The 20863-nt window shown below is 30.3% G+C and overlaps 3 protein-coding genes across 4 annotated transcripts; 1 reads left to right on the forward strand and 2 right to left on the reverse strand.

Moving 5' to 3' along the window:
* The first annotated feature begins 332 nt into the window (after positions 1–332).
* On the forward strand, positions 333–2811 carry LOC126836619 (uncharacterized). Of its 2 annotated transcripts, none has more exons than XM_050570188.1 (3): positions 333–495; positions 1303–1732; positions 2253–2811. In XM_050570188.1, exons 2-3 carry the CDS (start codon positions 1376–1378, stop codon positions 2637–2639), a joined length of 744 nt encoding a protein of 247 aa, XP_050426145.1. In that variant the 5' UTR covers positions 333–495; positions 1303–1375; the 3' UTR covers positions 2640–2811. The 2 variants fall into 2 exon arrangements, with proteins under 2 accessions (XP_050426145.1, XP_050426144.1); XM_050570187.1 differs by having other exon boundaries at positions 334–495; positions 1367–1732.
* Positions 2812–3827: 1016 nt separating this feature from the next.
* Positions 3828–6722, reverse strand: LOC126836815 (BTB/POZ domain-containing protein 9-like). Its single transcript, XM_050570463.1, has 7 exons — positions 6458–6722; positions 6246–6396; positions 5673–5905; positions 5376–5574; positions 4448–4628; positions 4301–4389; positions 3828–4187 (listed from the first exon to the last, which is right to left on the reverse strand). The coding sequence occupies exons 1-7, from the start codon at positions 6582–6584 to the stop codon at positions 4148–4150; spliced, it is 1020 nt and encodes a 339-aa protein (XP_050426420.1). The 5' UTR covers positions 6585–6722; the 3' UTR covers positions 3828–4147.
* Positions 6723–14823: 8101 nt separating this feature from the next.
* On the reverse strand, positions 14824–20746 carry LOC126836487 (zinc finger protein 271-like). The gene is made up of 3 exons (XM_050569956.1): positions 20611–20746; positions 18260–18475; positions 14824–17142 (listed from the first exon to the last, which is right to left on the reverse strand). Exons 2-3 carry the CDS (start codon positions 18433–18435, stop codon positions 15303–15305), a joined length of 2016 nt encoding a protein of 671 aa, XP_050425913.1. The 5' UTR covers positions 18436–18475; positions 20611–20746; the 3' UTR covers positions 14824–15302.
* Between the last annotated feature and the right edge of the window lie 117 nt (positions 20747–20863).

Below are 20863 nucleotides of genomic sequence, written 5' to 3' on the forward strand. Positions count from 1 at the left end.
TATTTTTAGACATCAACTATTTATATTGATATACAATCAGCAAATACGTATTTTTAGGTATTATTAGATTCCATATTAGCAGCCATTAACATTAACTTGATACTGAAACCAACCAGACATACCACATTTTCCCACTTAGTGAAGTGTCTATTATAAAAGTGATATATGAACTACTGTCAATAATCTTCAGATGTATCATATATTATTATCAACTTGTATACATATCGTTTATAATTCATAGCGTGCTCGCGCCAAAGAAAAAAATGAGCCGAGTTTTTGTGTGTACTCAGTTTATACTAAAACAAAGCAACAATAAAATAAATACAAAATGGTTAGTACAAATAAAATAAATTGCACTGTATTGTAAACTCAAATTGATAGCATCATAGTTGAATTTGTAGTTTAAATAGGAAACATTATAACTAATTAGACTATAAAACATATTTTTGAGTTGCCATGAAGAATTTTACTTGTGTACAATTAATGTTATTAATGGTAAGCTTAATTTATATCATTTAATTTAATTTTATAAGTGTTTAAAAATAAATAAATTTTGTAGAATTCCAATTTTATTAAAAAAATGATGAAAATATATTTGAGTGCTTTTTTTTACAGTATGTTATTAAAATAAACATTTATTGTAACCATTTTCATAACAAAATTATTCAATTGAAAAATGTATAGAATAACCTTTAATCAAACAGTTTTTAATTCAATTTAATTAATTACAAAACTTTTCCAAAAAATTTCAATAGGTTATTAAATTAATTTTTGGATTTAAGTCTAGAATATTGTAGAATATAATATAGAAAAAAATTGATGAGTAATAAATTATTTTTACTGTATAATTCGTATGTGGTATAATCATGACCAATTTACGTTATCCAGTTAACAGAGAATAATCGTATTCTTATTGTTATGAATTAATTCATAAAAATCAAATAAATACTCGTTATTAGTTAACAATGACGGGTGATGATTTAACCGAGACTCAAATGTCAAGTTGTTTTATAACAAAAACTAAATCTAATACATGTTTAAAATCATTTAATACGGAATTAACTTTGTAAAAATAAAAAAAAAAATCAGCACTATGCAAATTTAGACCGGAGTAAGTTAAAGTGACATCATTACACGAAAATTTTACACCTGGTAAGTTGCAACCGCAGCTAAAATAAACGACATATTATAAACCAGAAAAAACCTTTAATTTTATGTACAATTTTTTTTATCATTAAAATGTCTATGTTAATTTGTTTAGTTAAAAAAAAAGTGCCTTAATCTTAATGAATCACTCTGTAGATTTCATTGAGAAATTCACTTGGACGAAGATTTTAAATGACAGCCACATTTGTATTTAATTTAGACGCTCGCGATGAACATGGCCGAAGTGGAAAAACCTCATGAAATGATTAACCAGATCCATCCGAATGTAATTATACAGTACATGCGATTACGAAGCGACATGGGAGAACTGCTAGCGTTGTACAAATTGTACTGGAAGCACGTGGAGGGCGGAATAGTCCAACGCAAATTCAAACTCTATTGTAACATTTTGTTCAACGCGTTTAATATTTTGTTCGACCTGTACTTCAGCGACGCAGACAAGTTTAACGAGGCTAAAGCCATTCTAATCCATTTGCACAACGAGAAATACCCGGACGAAAGAGTCGACAGTTTAGTGTGGAACGCTGAATCGACTTTTGAAATCCACGTGCAGTCCAACCCTGAAGTATGTTTTTTTGGTCGACCAATATATTTTATATTAAATAGTATTTAGTCGGTTGAGAGTATTTGGCGTTCCGTAACATCATTCTCGCTATTAAAAAATAGATAATCAATGTGCCTTTACCTCAAAGAGCAAAAATATATAGAGCTGTAACATCATATAATGACTTGTACTCAGCAATGAAGTAACCAAGAAGGCGAACGACAGTATGACCATTTTTAATTTAAAAAAAAATACTCTTTTACAAGTTGTTAAATAATGCACGGTATCATCCTTATACATTTTATAGACCAATAAATAAATTAAAATTCCATATGACATAACTGATAACTGTCTTTTGTTTCGAATCACGCGGTTACAGTAGTGAAATAATTTAAAAAATATGTGCTAGAGAAATGTTATTTCGTTATTATGGTCACACTGTTGCTCGCTTTTTTGCTTACTTCAAAGTATTTTACTAATTTCGACCCCCTGCTTTACCCGCACTCTAGTCTAATTTGTTTAATTTACTAAATGGTTTTAGGAAGGGTACTCCTCCGAAGAGTTGAAAATGAGTCGACCTCACGATAGGATAAGACGATTTCACCCTTTAGCACTTATCGAGTACATGAAGTCACAAGACGATATGGAAGAGTTGCTCGTATTGTACTATTTGTATTGGAGACACGAACACGAGAACATCCAAAGCTGCACAGACGGTTTGGAAGATTATTGTTATTTATTATTGAACGCCTACAACATACTGTTCGACACGTACTATAGCGGCACCAAAGACATTGAAAAAGCCATACTGGTTTTGAAAAATATTGAAAATGAAATTTTAGCGAAGCAAACAAAAACCAAAACGGAGAAATTAAAAACGGAGGTGGTTAATTTGTTTTTACAGTTTTGTTACAGTGCAGGAATATAGGTAAATTGTACCGGTAGAAAGTCGCTAACATGGTCTGTTGATTGTTTGTCATTGTTCTGTATTTAATCCTATTCATGTATTTTTGTTTTTACCTCATACCTTATCACATACATGCTCTAATACTTTAAGTACACTTACCAAGTAGAAAATATATTTATAAAACACAACGTAATTTACCAATTTTTAATTACGTGCTCCCATTCATTACTCTTTTATATCCACCACAACTACTAAAGTTCATCGTATCCTCTTGACAAATTCCATGACAGGTTTTGATTCATACAATCGTATTACTATAATTATATCTACAAGCTTCAATCAGTAAGTCACAAATTAAAAAGATGGAAAATATTTTTGATAAAACAATTTTTTAATCGAAAGTTCTTTGGTTGATGGTTAACAATTAAATGTAATAATTATAAATATTTACTTTAGGACAAGATTAATAATGTATCTTAAAATATATTAATGAACAATATAGTTTTTCGCTATAATTATTGGAAATTCAGGTTTCTACGGTCATGCAAGACATTGCTTCAAACATTTGAATATGTACCTACACAAACGACCAAACAAAATCCAATACACACAGCAGCTGCCATATTGGAAAACTTGTTTTCGATAAAAAAACAATAATAAAGCTATACAAAAATTTTGAAAAAACTCTATATAATGTAAGAAAAATGTATCATTACACTAGGGCGAAGCACTAATATAACAATTGAACAATAAACAATTTTCAAATCTTGTGGAAACCTTTATTTATCAAATGTTTATGTTGTTGTTGGCAACACCGTTCAACATTGTATTTCCCTCTGGCAATTATATAATAATATCCAATAAAACCTCTCTCAAATATTCTAATTAACCAGATATTCCCGATACAATATCCTTAATAAAACTATGTTACAGTTAATTTTATTAATCCCTAGGATACTCCCCTTTCTGTATCAGATAACTTATCAATTAAAGTACTGTTATAAATGAACTAATCTGTTATTAAGAACGTATACTTGATAGTTCAATATGAAATCTATACAAAGGTAGTATAGTTTTTATCATTTTAGTATTTTTTTCGTTTATTGTTTTAATTGGTTACATTTAAATTTAAAAGACAAATTAGTTACAGAACAAAATTGTACTTGCTATTTGATTTTATTTCTGTATGTTAAATAATAATTATTTTAATTTTAAATAATACTCTTGACTGTTCATTATATGAAGTACAATTTATTCAAATAAAATGGTGCTTTCAAAAGTACAGGACACATAAATTGCGAAACGAGGGAACAAGCAAGCCGGTCAGTCTCCACAGATTTGTCAATCCGTTATCATAGGCACAAATAGCCCAACATTTTTGGAGAGATTGCGGTTTAAACCATTAAAATCGACTAATAACTGTTCAGAAATGTTTAAAATTTACCAGAGCCCAATAAGGACAAATGCCAATAATGAAATAGTTGGCTTATGAAAAGGTTCCTCCATTCTTACAATTAATGTATACAATTTTACATTATTATACATTGCTTTAACCGTTTTGTTAATCTCCTGAAATCAAAAATTATCGTTCAATTTTCGACATTATAATGGTATAAAAAAAAAAGTATATATTTAAGTATTATAAACTAATAAAAGCAGTTAATGAATTTTCTGAGACTAACCCGTAATTCGTTACCGCACGATTGTCTTCAACGATGTTGGAATCTAATGCTACTTGAGCGGGTGCCTCCAAATATATAATACGAAAAACCTACAATATAAAAGTGTAATAAAAAGTTTAAAAAAACACATTTATCAATTGAACTTACATTGCCTGCTGAACTTTTAACGCCAGTAATACGAATGTAGAGTATCGGCCTGGATTTAAATTGCAACACCTGCCAAGATTGTGTCAGCTCTTCAGATTTATCTACAATAATTTCCCATTCTTCATTATTGATTGAAGCTTCAATAGTGTAGCTGTAAGAATCGTCGCCCCACAGTAACAACCTGTCAATTGTGGCAATAATAATATTGTTTTAGTTTAATAATGAATACAAGCCATGAAAAACGGATAATTAGTCCAGCATAAACTTTTGTTTCGCCACTTTCTACTTTGTTTTACTTTTATTTTACCGGATAGCGAAAGAAATCATAACAAAATGATAGATCAGTTATAAACATAATAATACAATAAAAAAAAAACGAATTAAACATAGTATAAAATCCTATTTATACTTTTATTATCCAAGATTATCATAATTGCTATTAAGATCAATATTATTTTAATTTAATTTTGTTTTGTTAAAATTATCCATTTACATTGCTAATTGGTTTAATGAACTACAGATAAATTTTCACTTTAAAAAAAAAACAAGAATACATATATTTATATGTTTAGCAAGAAAAAATGAAATAATTCAAATTGAGGGAATAGATGTTACTGCATCCTAAGAAATAAATTTGGATCAAGGATCTTATCGAAAGAAAAAACATTTAATATAATATCATAATTATGATAAATAACATTTTTGTGCGGGTTGGAGAATTAGGCTCCGAGAAGAAAATAAGAAACGAGACTTCAGATTTTGAGTGAACAATTTTCGGAGAAATTATTTATAGACCGTGTATGAGTAAAAAAAAATTCATTCCGGCGACTAAAAGTGATAATAAAAATTGTCAAAAGAGGCCGTATGTGTGCCTGGATAGCCTAGTGAAATAATTGGTATACAAATTGCAAGATATTTATACTATTACCTCATGGAACTAAGTATATACGGTAGTGCAAGTTGAACAACTATGAAACCAGATCCCAGCTCATGATACGTGTATCTGTCATTTCTAGCTTGACTTTCATAGTATCCCTTTACTAGCGAACCATCATTAGAGTTATTTTCTCCTTTGATTACAAATGCTCCCATATATTGCGAAGTGACATTATAACCGAACTTGGGAACTTGATTGAAATTAATAAATTAGACAAATATAAATTGAAATATTCTATTATTTTTTTTTTTTTATTCAAAATATGAGTTACTTCATTCGTTTTCCTACCGACTAATCCATTTTTTATTTCCACCTTATGCATATCTTCTGTATTGTACTTGACATCCAGAAAACTAAAAGTCTCATTAGCAGTACTTCTGGTTCCAACAATGTGTATATACCGAACTAAGCGTGGATGTATCCACAAACGTTGAAATGATCGACAATTATAATTTGAATGATCTAAAACACGCACCCAATCGTGCCCATTCATTGAAAGTTCAATGTAATAAGAGAAACACCTAAAGTATCAAATTATACGGATAACTTGTAGAGTATTGATTTGTTGTAATAAAGTATATAAAATTAAATGCTAGGAACAAAGTTATGAAAAAAGCTTTTGAATAATAAAAACAAGTAATTATTAATAAACAATATAAATTTTAAAAATGTGAGAAATCATTGCTAAAATTTGATTTAATTATAATATGAATAATTTTTTGACAAACAAAAATATTTATAGATAAGTAAAATCAATCATGAATTTACGAGTGTTTCGATTGATTATTCAAATACATTTTTTTTTTAATCAATGGCAATTTCAATAGAAAAAAAAATATTTGTAATTATTTAAAAACATACTTTAATTCATCCATGCGATATTCATACCAGAATATTGTTTCAATAAAGTTTATAATTGATGGGTTATTCAACTTTAACATATTAGTGCCTTCGTCAAAGTCATCGGTATCTGGAATATTCTTGGACTCATAAATAAGATTCACATTGGGTTCTAAAAAACAAAATAATTAAAACCAACATAATTTACGAAATGATGTGTACAGCAAGCATACTTAGGTGTCCTCGGAATTGAAGCTTATCTGGTGACCATGTGTGCCTAAATTGTATGGCATCTAAATTTATATCCGAACTAACCAATTGTAATTCCCCCCTAGCCTCGGACAGTTCTTCAACACTCATTAACTGATATCTAACGGCTGACAAAACATTGATTTTACTATCACGATCCAGTTCGTTTTGGTTTTTCTCTATCCAGCGACAAACCGCACGGAATATACCTAATTCGTCAGCATATAACGTGTCACGATGGAGAATTTCTTGAAGATCATCCTAGAAATGAAAATTGATTCTTAACTTTTCACCAAACACGAGCAGTATAATTGTTTTTAATTAAAAAAAAAAAAAAGCCACTACGATTGACAAAGACAGAAACTCTTCAGATTGCAACACAACCAAAGCGTTTATGTCGATAAAGTTAATTGATTCGACTTCGAGGTCCTTGTATTGATAAAATCGTGCCCCAGCATACAACAAACATGCATTTTGTGCATTAATGTTGTTTTGCAAATACTTGAGCAGTGAAATTTTTAAGTTTGAAACACTATAAAAATCTGAAACCTTAAGTAATTCGAAAACCTCTATATCCTAAAAAATAAAGATTAACATATTATGTATTTAATCTTTCTTCATTAACCGGTTTTTGATTAAACACAAAATTTATTTTAAAAGATCGAACACATACTACGTCGATTATTCGTTACCTTATAACCATTTAAATTTATTCGACCAGTATAAATATATTTAAGAATTTTTTTAAATAAGGTCACTGATGCTTCACTTATTGGCACCTCCAAAGCATGCGCTTCTGTAAACTTTCCATTAAAACAGACCCTAAAAATAATACACAATATTATTACTAACATTAAATAACAGAGTAAAAAAATAAAAACGAAAACCTTTTCAGCAGTAAGCATGATAATTATGGTCTACTTATTATTAATACTTATTAACTTATTACTTATTATGGTGTACTTATTAAGTACACCATTTTTGATATGATAAAAGCATTTGTTGTTGGAGAGTTCAAATATAAAAAAAAACAGTTTTTTTAATTTTTAAAACGTCCATAGTCGTATTTCTTATATTTTCATAATATTTAAGACAGCTGCATTATTAAAAATAAGGGGAAGTATTTAAAAAAAAAAAGGGATCTCATTTTAGGTCATAACGAACCAGGAAGTCCAGTAAACATGAAAATTAACCAAAAGAAACCTAACCTAACTAACAGTTTATAGCTACCAAAAAAAAAAAACAATAATAATAATAATAAATATTTTCACCCGCTCATGAAATAATGCCTAAGGAAATATACTTAATGATAAGAATTAAATACCTAAAATATTCACTGCGTGAAGCTAATACAATACGATGGGCGGGCAATCGTTCTTCATCTACAACCAAAACAACATCTGAAAAGCTGAAAAAAGTCACTAGTTTAAAATGGAAAACAATGTAAGTAATAAAAAATTTAGGGTCGGGAGAAAGTAAAAGACAGAGAGGGGGAAAAGTTGAACGTATTTGTTTTGACAGGTCAGTCAAATATATTTTTTAATAATAGCTTTCTTATTATTAGTTCATAATGAAAGTATCCGGACATATATTTTACTACTTTGTGTACTACCTACTTTAAATCAAGTTAGAATAATTAGACCAAAATTAGTAAAATGGCACACATTTACAGGTTACTTTTACAGGTGTTACGCTTTAGTATGAAAGTAAAACACAATTCGATTTATATTAGTAATAGTATTCGCTGTCGTTTATTGTGAAACCCAAATTATATTTTTGGTACGGTATCAAAAAACTGTTCACAAGAAAAACGTGCTAAATTATAAAAATAAAATAAAGTTAATAGGTATAAACTCAAAACCACATACCTGTCGCTTAGATAGAGTTTTCTTATGTCATTGACCAAGATGTGAGTGTCGTCGATTTGCTCGTTATTGTGCGTTTTGGGAGACGAAGACGGGGTATCAGCCTCAATTACAGACCATGCTAAAAACAATTAATAAAACAGCTGATTTTTTGGACGAGTTTGGATGTATACTTCATAGGATATATTACAAAACAAATAATTGAGTTCTTATATGGTGCAAGTATTTTGTAAAACTATACAAACATGTTATTGTTAAAAATTAAACACAGACTTAATTCTGACGTCAGACTTCTTGATCATACCAATGATTTAATTTAACAAATAGTTTTTTTTTATGTAGCTTATAAGTACTCCACCTATGGTTTTTTTTTTAGGTATTTTAAACATGCATGTGTTATTGGGCTGGTTACAAACAAAAGTATGCGTGGACAATTTTGCGTAGACAAAATGGCGTTACGTAGTATAATACAACTCTCAATATACTTTGTCTATTCAAAACTTATTAGTCTATCTATTACTACTATTGAGCATACCAAACAATACTTTAGATAGCCATAAGCTCCATAATTATGAACATATCCTATTGCTTAGAACTTCTAAGCGATAAGTTATGAAAGAATGGACGGAGTTTTAACTAACCATCCAAAAAACTTTGTTAAAAATTAGTCTTCAATCTTTCTAGAGGTTATATTAGACATTATGTCTGGTCAATAAGAACATTGCCAAATTGAAATTCTAAAATTATTAGTTTATTTGTTGTTTCTAGTGAGCAAATAGAAAAATACCATAGACAGCGATAAGTTCTATAATTATGTACAGAAGTTAACGCTTTGTGATTGCTGCAATTAAAATTAAAAGAAAGACACAATTATTTATGTATTAGTAAAATATAAGATTTACCTGGAGTTGACCATAAAATAATAATGGCTAAAAGATAAATCATCATCATACTTTGTAATACACTACAAAAACAAAACCTTGCCAGCAGATATTTAAATTTATATATGTTGTAGTTTTATAACAAAAGCGTACAATATTTTTCTATACTTAACGGCATATGTTTTAAAAAAATCATTGTGTTTACATTGGGTGTACGATTTTTTTGTGAAGACGTATAAACATGTTTTGGTTGTATATTGTTAAACATAAAACACAGATTTGAAGCTGATGTCAGCTTATTGATCATACGCATAATTCGTTTGTACAATTTTTTTTTTCATATTATGAATATTTTAAATATATGTTTTATATTATATTATCATTGACAGTTTAATAATAATAATGAGACTATTAAATATATCTTCTGGAAGAAGATCGGGCATCTAGTATATTATTACTAGTGATATTATCAGTTAAAAATAAAGGGGGATCCATTAAATGCGAGGTAGGTACATATATATACTTTTCACACAGCTGTGTGAAGTACGACCTACATTACAGAACAACTGTATAAAATCAGTGGATGATATTAAACAATTTACAACTAAAGCATGATTGGGATTCAATACAAAGAGTCATACGCCAAATATTTTTTACACAATTGGTTCGTTTGAAATATATTATTCCATTGAATATAGAAAATGACAGTACGTTAATAAAATAATACTACCTTTATAAATAGGTATTCAATTTCTATTAACATGATTATTTTTTTAAAAAGTGTGTTATCCAGTTTCCATTGGCCATGTCTCTGCGCCATAAGTGATTACAGAGCGTAGAAATGAAGTGTGTAATCAACTCCTTTGACAGTGTCCATGATCCAAGCAAGACCATAGAAACATTTACTGTTATACTGCATTTTTTAAAACATTTTTATTTTATTAACCCTTTCGGCTCCAAATTAAATTTAGAGAATATATTTTGGTTCTAACACTTATTATCTATCGTAATACTTTTCAAACCTCAAATACAGAATCACCGACCATTTCTGGTAAATATGTAAATTTTGAATTAAAATGAGTATATTTGACCGTATCATTTAGTTTTTTTTTTTTATAAATTCTGGATTTCCTTTGACGTATCTATTTAATAAACCAATTATTTTCTGCAGCACAGCACAAACCGTATAAAAAGCATCAAGTTAAGATTACAAAAGTGAATAAAAAATACACATTTCAATGCTCATAGGAGTGGTAAATTTAAGGTAAACATAGAATTGAAATAAGTAAACAAGTATTGAAGTATCGCAAAATAAAAAAAATTGTAGAACAGCTAACATAAGTTGTACGTCACCGTTCGCTGGCAGTAATGTATTGTACTGAGTACTGAATTTTTGTGTGTACTCTGCTTACCTATACTAAAACGAAACAACCACAAAATATTAAGTACAAAATAGTGGTTGCCAATAAAATAAAATGCACTATATGGTGAACTCGTATCAATAGCATCACAGTTAAATTTGTAGTTTTAATGCGTAACATTAAAATGGATTAGACTTTAAAACTTATTTTTGAGTTGCCATGAAGAACTTAACTTGTGTATCATTTGTGTTGTTTATGGTAAGTTAAATTTATAATATTTTATTTTATATTCCAGGCCTCTGAAACGTAATAAAAATGTTACAAAAACCTAATTTTTTTTAGAAATCCAATATTATTTCTAGAGACCTATTAAATTAAACCAATTTAAATTCAGACTAAAAGACTAAGACATTGTTTAAAGAAAAAGTATTGAGTAATAAATTATATAAATAACTTTGAACTATTGGCTTGAATATCAATTAGATGAATTAAATTACTTTTTAGGATGATTATTCTGTAATTTTTCTCGAAAAGGTTTTCTTACAATCTTATAAGTTTTTGTTTGGAAATTTTGTATTGATTTAAAAAAAATGTTTTTATAAAAAACATGTTATCACGTTTATTTTAGTGGAGGGATTATTGTTTTATAGAATTTTCAAACTCAACTACATTTTGGATACGTTAAATGTAAGTTTCAAAAGTCGATAGAACTCTAGAAAATATACTAATAAAAGTAAATAATTAGAAACTCCATAATATTGTTGTATAACATTAGCAAAAAGACATTGAATCTTGGATATGTTACCTCTAATCATTTATCTATAATCCCTAATCTATTATCTCTTACCTCTCATCATCTTATCACTAATAGGTGTGATTTTGTGACACGAAATCGGCGTAGCGTGAAATTTCTTGTAGCCAGCCCAATAACATAGCTTTGTTAAGTTGTTTAATTAAAAAAATAGATGCCTTAATAATCACTCTGTAGATTTCATTGAGAAATTGACTTGGTCGGAGATTTGAAATGACAGCCACATTTATATTTAATTTAGGCGCTCGTGATAAACGTCGCCGAAGGGGAAAAACCTCATGAAATGATTAACCAGATTCATCCGAATGTACTTATACAGTACATGAGATTACGAAGCGACATGGGAGAACTGCTAGCGTTGTATAAACTGTACTGGAAACACGTGGAGGGCGGAATAGTCCATCAAAAATTCAATCGCTATTGTGACATTTTGTTAATCGCGTTCAATATTTTGTTCAACCTGTACTTCAGCGACGCAGACAAGTTTAACGAGGCTAAAGCCATTCTAATCCATTTGCACAACGAGAAATACCCAGGAGAAAGAGTCGACAGTTTAGTGCGGAACGCTGAATCGACTTTTGAAATCCACGTGCAGTCCAATCTTGAAGTATGTTTTTTTGGTCGACCAATATATTTTATATTAAATAGTATTTAGTCGGTTAAGAGTACTTGACGTTCCGTAACATAATTCTCGCTATTACAAATGAGACAATCAATGTGCCTTTATTTCGTTATTATGGTCACACTGTAGCTCGCTTTTTTGCTTACTTCAAAGTATTTTACTTATTTTGACCCCATGCTTTAATCGCACTTGTAATAGAAGAAAAGCACGGGGAAGCGGCGGTGAATGGATATTTTAAATAAGTATGTAAACGTCTCTTAATCGGGGTGTGCATGTGTGTTTGTTTACTACAAGGGCTCACTTCCTGCCTCTAGACTTACTATTACACAGTGTTATAATATAGTATACAGTACATACCTTGTCGTGGAGTTACTCGAAGCTCTATGACCTTGTCGATATTCCTTGAGTATGTGATCTTGATATGTCGAAGTGAACGTTGTTTTAACGCGAATGTTTTCACTCATAAAATATTTCAGACACTGGTGTTTTAACGTTATCTTACGACCATCTGTTTCTCGTTAAAGTATAATTCAGTACACGGTCTACCAATGGTTTTATAATAATCAATGCGCTTGTCAGAAATAACAACGTCTACTGAGTTATTATAAGCCGACTACATTCCTTGCTGACCAAAAATAGTCACATGGGTGTAATAGGATTGTTCGACCGCTAGAATTAATGACCTTTAACGACACTTTTAAGAGGTATAGGTATAGGTATATGTATGAACGAAAGAACAACAGTGTTTTTATTGCTTAATAATGACACGTGTGTGATAAGAAACTCGTACGGTTTTAAGTAATTGAATTGTAATGAATATAGTACTTTTATATATCGCTACGGACTCGGCGTATGTATGTGTAAGGATAATAAGGAAGGATTATGTTATTGGTGGCCGCGGCGGACTGATAACAGCTACCCGACTTTGGCGTCCACACAATAAGGAAAGGAAGGATATTGGTGGCCGCGGCGGACTGATAACAGCTACCCGACTTTGGCGTCCACACAATAAGGAGAGGAAGGTTGTATGAGAGATGTGAGAGAGCAACTGCGCTTCGCTGCGCTGTAGGCTGGCTTAAATAGTGCGTTTTTGTGTTGGTTAAGTTCGTCTCGGTTAAGTTCGTGTCGAGTCGTGTGTCCGACCCCTTCTTTAATGAACTTATTGTTATGTAAATGTTACGCCTGAAATGAGTATGTACGCTATCTATTAGAGTATTTTAAGTTTATTGAAATTATTCAAAGAGGTTCTATATCACACTACGCGCGTTGTATATTGAATAATAATAACATGATAGTTATATAAAAATGTCACATATAGTATAAATTTGAATATATAATATGTTATTACAAAATGATAGTTTAATAAATATAGTTAAAACTTAAACATATGCTTTATGTTACTACACACTCTAATGTCTAATTTACTAAATGGTTTAAGGAAGGGTACTCCTCCGACGAGTTGGAAATGTATCGACCTCACGACAGGATAAGACGATTTCACCCTTTAGCACTTATCGAGTACATGAAGTCACAAGACGATATGGAAGAGTTGCTCATATTGTACTATTTGTATTGGAGACACGGGTACGAGAACATCCAAAGCTGCACAGACGGTTTGGAAGATTATTGTTATTTGTTATTTCACGCCTACAACATACTGTTGGACATGCACTATAGCGGCACCAAAGACATTGAAAACGCCATACCGGTTTTGAAAAATATTGAAAATGAAATTTTAACGAAAAAACATAACCAATCAGAAAAATTAACAACGGAGATGGTTAATTTGTTTTTACAGTTTTGTTACAGTGCAGGAATATAGGTAAATTGGACCGGTAGAAAGTCGCTTACATGGTCTGTAGCTCGTTTGTCACAGTTCTGTATTTAATTTTATTATGTATTTTTGTTTTTACCTATTTACGTTTGATCCTACGTATCACATACATGCTCTATTAATACAAGAATACTTATCAAATAGAAAATAGCCATCGTTTATTTACATATGTAGACATACTAAAAATACTATTTTTTGTAAAATCCCATTTACCCCTACGGGGGGGGGGGGGGTGCTCATATTTACATGTCTGGCTTTATACAAGTATTTATAATTATTACACTAATATGTCACTCTTCCTCTAAATAGTCGCTCCCGTTCTCTTCCGTCATTTGCCTTCGTATCCATAATCTTAACATAGCTAGTAAGTATGTTTACCAAAGAATATTGTCAAAAATAAAATACAGTGTAATTAAAAGTTTACAATTATGCTTTTTAGCCACACATAATATATTGCAATATTGTATGTTTCGACTTTTAATAATAAAGAGAATGCTCACTATAATGTTGAATCGATTATAATTTATAAAAGAAGATTAGTCCAAAAATTGTTTACATTAAAAATGCCTCTTTTTAACATACAATTTTACTAGAAAAAATTATATTATTAATTAATACGCACTATATTTATTAACATTTTGGAATACTAATTATTCAATTTTATTTTTTAACCAACGTTTCGATTGAACGATTTTCACCCTTTTCATAAGCAATAAAATCCTTAAGTATTTTCTTAAAATTAAATTACTAAATCATAAACGGGATTGTATGCAATACAGTGATGTAAACCAAAACTCATTTACCAATATATTTTATAATGACTTAAAACGAATGTTTATTCAAACATATAAATAATTAATAGGAACTTTTTCCTGACTTCACAAACGTCATAATAAAACTAACTATTACACTAATTATATAAAAATATAAAATAAAATAAAAATTATAAAAAATATTCACACAGCACAATACAATACAAATTGAAAATTATTTTTCGCTAATAAAACAAATTACATAAACGTCCATTTATTGTTGGTGTGCTCACAAAAATTATACTAATATTTACACAATACGTTTAATTTAATTAATTAAGTAACATTAATTAAGCAAAAACGAGTACTGTTATTATTAAATTAAAATTTAGCAAAAAACAAAAATACAGTAATTTTTTTTTTTTTTTAAAGTCAAAATGTAGTCAAGTAGTGTAGTCACGATACGTTAGTGTAAGTCACTAACGTAAAGTGGGGTTACTCAGCTTAATATTACAAAAAAATAAAATTGTTTTGGTTATTTTGTTTAACATTAAATCTAGTGGTTAAAATAATTAACGCGTACCCTAATAAGTTCCAATTATTAACAATTAAAAATGAACAAGTTCACCGTTTGAAATAGCGAACATCTCGGTCTAGGTTGTAATTGTTTCAGGTTTATTATAAATATATTAAAACACACATATTAGCCATTAATATGTACTCTTACGTGATTCCTGAGGCTGGATTTGTAAGAAAATAACTTTGAACACACGTCACATGAGTAGGGCTTTTCACCGGTGTGCACGCGTTGGTGTTCTATGAGGGTGTTTTTTAAAGAAAACGACTTAAAACATACAGCACATTTGAAAGGCTTTTCCCCAGTGTGAACTCGTTGGTGTATTGTGAGGCCGGATTTTCCAGAAAAAGTCATTGAGCACACGTCGCAACTGTAGGGCTTTTCACCAGTATGCACACGTTTGTGATAATTCAAGCCGTTTTGGGAAGAAAGTGACTTTGAACACAGATTACATTTATAGGGCTTTTCACCGGTGTGCACGCGTTGGTGATATGCCAAGCTGTTTTTGACAGAAAATGACTTGGAGCACAGATTACATGTATAGGGCTTTTCACCGGTGTGCGCGCGTTGGTGATCTGTGAGGGTGCTTTTTAAAGAAAACGACTTTAAACATACAGCACATTTAAAAGGCTTTTCCCCAGTGTGCACTCGTTTGTGTTGTTTGAGGCGGGATTTTACAAAAAATTTCATTGAGCACACGTCACATGTGTGGGGCTTTTCCCCAGTGTGAACTCGTTTGTGTAGTGTGAGGCTGGATTTTGCAGAAAAAGTCATTGAGCACACGTCGCAACTGTAGGGCTTTTCACCGGTATGCACACGTTTGTGATATTTCAAGCCGTTTTGGGAAGAAAGTGTCTTTGAACACAGATTACATTTATAGGGTTTTTCACCGGTATGCACGCGTTGGTGATTTGTGAGGTTGCATTTTAAAGCAAACGACTTAAGACATACAACACATTTGTAAGGCTTTTCCCCAGTGTGAACGCGTTTGTGTTTTATGAGGTTAGATATTACTGAGAACGATTTTAAACACACGTCGCATTTGTAGGGCTTTTCCTGAGTGTGTACTCGTATGTGTGCTGTGAGGCTGAATTTTGCAGAAAACGTTTTTGAGCACACGTCACATTTATATGGCTTTTCTCCAGTGTGCACTCGTTTGTGTATTGCGAGGTCAGATATTGAAGAACACGATTTTGAACACACAGTACATTTGAAAGGCTTTTCTCCAGTGTGCACGCGTTGGTGTACTGTAAGGTTAGGTTTTTCAGAAAAAGTTTTTGAGCACACGTCACATTTAAAAGGCTTTTCCCCAGTGTGAATACGCTGGTGTTTAGTGAGATTGGGGTTTTCAGCAAAAGTTTTTGAACACACGTTGCATTTGTAGGGCTTTTTACCGATGTGCAAGCGTTTGTGTCTTGCGAGATTACATTGTAAAGAGAATGATTTTAAACACACGTCACATGTGTAGGGCTTTTCACCGGTGTGAACTCGTTCGTGTATTGTTAGGTATCTTTTAACAGGAAATGCCTTTGAGCACACATTACATTTATAGGGCTTTTCCCCTGTGTGCACGCGTTTGTGTACTGTGAAGTTAGATAGTAATGAGAATGATTTTAAACACACTTTACAATAGTAGGGCTTTTCACCGGTGTGCACGCGTTTGTGTTGTGTGACGAGCCGTTTTCGCGGAAATGACACATATTTATTTTTGGCAACTTCATTTGCAGTTCTTTTCTGGATTGTTGTACTATGTAATTGAGTTATGTGTTTAGCCACTTGCGTTTTGGTGGTAAACACCTGGCTACATATTTCGCAGACAAATTGCTGTATTTCGTCCAGGCCGTAGTTCATCGTTTTCACATCCAAAGGCCCATTTTTTTGGTATTCTATCACAGACTCAAAATTACATCCATTCACAGTATCTACTTCGACTTGAACGACTGTTTTGTCGCATGTTTCACTGACACTAAAAACAATAAATATATTTTTCAGCGTTAAGAAAAGGATCAGAAAATACTTGCTTTAAGCAATCAATTTTAAGAGGGCGTCGCATCGCCTATTTTTAAGGAGTAAAGTATAGGCAATTTTTTTACAAAATCTTAATTAAAGGTTAAACTGTGATGTGTAATTATTAGTTTAATAACTATGACTCTATTTTGGTAGTTAATTTATTTTTCGGACTATCACAGCATCCTTGAAAGCGATTTAAAAATGTTTTTTCATTTCTACATGTTAAAGCAAACTGAAAATAACTAGCTTAATTTTAGTTTTAGAGTAAAAGCACCCATTGTAAAATTAAAAGAAAGAAATATTTCGGAGGCACCACGGTGCGGTTTTTTCATTATTCCAAGTATAATGCTTAATATATTGTTTAGCAATAACGACTATTTTAACATTTTTAAATGATTTTTTAAAAAAATTAATTCCCCCAGGAATATTGTTCTCTTTTAATTTTATAATGGGTGCTTTTACTCTAAAACCAAAATTAAGCGAGTTATTTTCAGTCAGCGTAAACATGTTTTTACCACTAAAAATCACCGGTGCGATGCCCTCTAAACATAGTATTGCTCGTTGAATGTGACTAATAAATGAGAGTTATTCGACATGGATTGGGCATTGAGGGGTAAAAATTTTTTATAAAATAAGAGTACCAAATCTTTCTCAAGACCGAAACCTTTACTCCCTTGTCTGAAAGTAAGAATAATCTAATCGTACAAGTATACGGTGATATTCTATTAACTCTACTATACATATTGAAATCAATAATAAGATCGGTTAAAATATTTTTAAAAAATGTTATTCAAAATTAAATAATATTCTCTTTTTTCCCCAAGAAGATGTGCTTATACCACAAGTTACAATTAGATTGAATATTAATAATACAATTATTTATGGTCCCTTTATTTGGAAGTTATCGTTAATTAAGATGTTACATTAATAACAAATTTTTTTTTCTAACTATTAGTATTTGGGAAAAGTGACCATAATAAAACATTTTAGACCACACTATATACCGTAATAACATAATTATTTCTTAATAAAATTGATTTAAACTATTTTAATTTAAAAAAAAAATATTTTACTTATATGCATCCCCATAGAGTGGTTTTGGAGAATGGTGGATTGTCGGATAGCTATTGTTTGATTCATCAATGTAATTAGGTTTTGTTTTTTTCACTGAGGCATTAGTGTATTGCTCTTCTGTGTCTTCATTTTCTTCTTCTATTTTAATCACAGTCTTGTAGTTATAATTTTCCATTACAATTCTGATTTTTAGCAATTTTCTTAGTAGTTGAACTCTAAAAACAAAGAATATTTTATAAAATTGGGACAGGAACTTAAGTTAAGTATTTATAAATGACTATAGCTTGAGTTTAAACACACATAAATGAAACATGAGTGCAGGCTGAATTTTTGGCCTAAAAGACCCAACAGGTCTAAGACGTTTTACTAAAAAATCACACATTTAAGCAATTCTATAATCATCTAGTAATAAGTAGCAGACCATAATTACAATTTTAGAAGGTTCAAATAGCTATAGCCAGTAAAAAATTATGAATTTTCTTTTAAAAATGATGTACTACTAGTTTACCTAACACAAAATGAAATGATTAAGGCTATGTTTGTATTATTATACAAACATAGCCTTAATCATTTCCTTTATTATAAAAAAATACCAATATCCTCTATCCATAATTACTAATATATTTTATTTACCTCTAAATAATTAATTTAAAAAAACAAATTTTGCCAAACAGGTTATACTTGTTTAGAGAGAAAGAAAAAAATTTTGCATGGTCTTTTTAAAATGATGCACTAGTTTACCTAACACAAATAAATAATACAAACATAGCCTTAATCATTTCCTTTATAACAAAAATACAATTTTGCTTTACTAAAAAGTACAAATATATTTCATTTACCTCTAAATAATTAATTAAAATAAAAAACAAATTCTGTCAAACATAGTATCGCTTTTTCGGTGGAACAATAATGTAGGTGCAAATTTTTGACTTTTTGACTTAAGTACGAAAACAGCACGATAACATTTAATTTTATTGAGTAAAATCATGGTATAAGTGTAATACCTATTACAGTTTTGTCGTTTACCATCGTGTACGGTTACCATTACACTAAAATTTTAAATCACGTTTTTTGAAGAACAGTTAAATTTGCACTTACACAATTGTTCCACCGGAGAAGCGATATGTAGGTTATACTTGTTTTGAGAGAAAGTATAAATAAAAACACATAAATAATGACCACTTAAGAATAGTAATAATTTTACATAAATAAATAAGTAAATATCATTGAACTTTTGTAATTTATAAAAACTTTGACATTTAATAGATTGGTTATATTAAAAAAAAATGTGACAATAATTCATTCATTCAGCATTGTTTAAACTAAAAATTGATCAAAGAAGAATTATAAAACAGTCTACCCCTAATATATTATTAGCAGCCATAACCATTTTCATATTAATAAAAATTAAACTATTTTCTGCCAAACATAATAGATAATTCAATGATGATAACTTTAACTAAATCACTGCTACTTAAATAGGCGTCAATGCGTATATTTATTTTTGATATCGCCGTGATTATCATTATATTATTTTTAGTAATAAACGAAACTGAGAAATTGGCTAATTGGTAAAGCTAAAAGAACCTAGAGAACAATGTGATTATTATAGCAATGATATTATATTATTAACACTATATGTAAATAAAAGTAACAGAAAAATGGTAATTGAAGTTATATGGCGTTTCACAACCTAATATAAATTACAATGGTCTACAATTTGATAAAAAAAAATGCGCAGCAGTTGCGACTAACCATTTATGATATAAATTGGGATGCTGTTCTCGAGATACACATAAAAACAAATTTTTTTATGTATGGTTTTTAAGATAATGTGAATTTTTAAAAAATCACAAGGTAGGCTCACACTTTAAAAAATATCTCGAGTTGGAATCCCCAATCTATTAGTCGCACAACATATGAAATCCAAAGTATCCAACAAGTATTTGAATTACCAATGAATGTTTACTACAATGATTTCAATCGGTTCAGTAGTTTAGGTGCAATCGAGCAAAACACGGGAATAAAATTAATAGTAAAATTAATTTCTCAAAAACTAATTTATAGAAAATTATTTTAAAATAATTAATAATAAATTAGCATATTAGAATGCTTACATAAGAAAAGGATCGTGGCATCTGCTACACCGGATAGCTGTAAACCAGCATTTTCATCCCTACGGCCGTTGATAATGCACCCCAGTCTATAAGTCCAAACTTTGCATAGCTAAAATAATTTGAATTGTTTTAAAAAACCTCATAGAACCCGGTACAACTGTGGTTTGATATTATTAAAGTAAATAAAACTGGTGAAAATTGTAAGTGATGATAATGTTAATACCGATACTTACGTTTACACGGCTACTTCGAGATTCTCAGATTTACAGACCACACGGCACAGCGCTGTTCTGGAACGGTTTTTGATCAATTACATTGTGATCGCACGACGAATAACAACCTTTAAACTTTAAAGAACACCAAAGTGTCACTGCGTGCATGACTTGTGATAAATGATGCATATTATGATATTACATACAAACCTAATCAACAGGTTATAACAGCGGTGACCGCGGTCTGCGATGGTCGGCTGGAGGTAGAACGCAG

This window comes from Adelges cooleyi, unplaced genomic scaffold (assembly GCF_023614345.1).
Source record: "Adelges cooleyi isolate 19-005CV unplaced genomic scaffold, UGA_ACOO_1.1 ACOO_flye_CR_arks_rails_tigmint_CR_PRNA_247, whole genome shotgun sequence".
Classification (NCBI taxonomy): domain Eukaryota; kingdom Metazoa; phylum Arthropoda; class Insecta; order Hemiptera; family Adelgidae; genus Adelges; species Adelges cooleyi.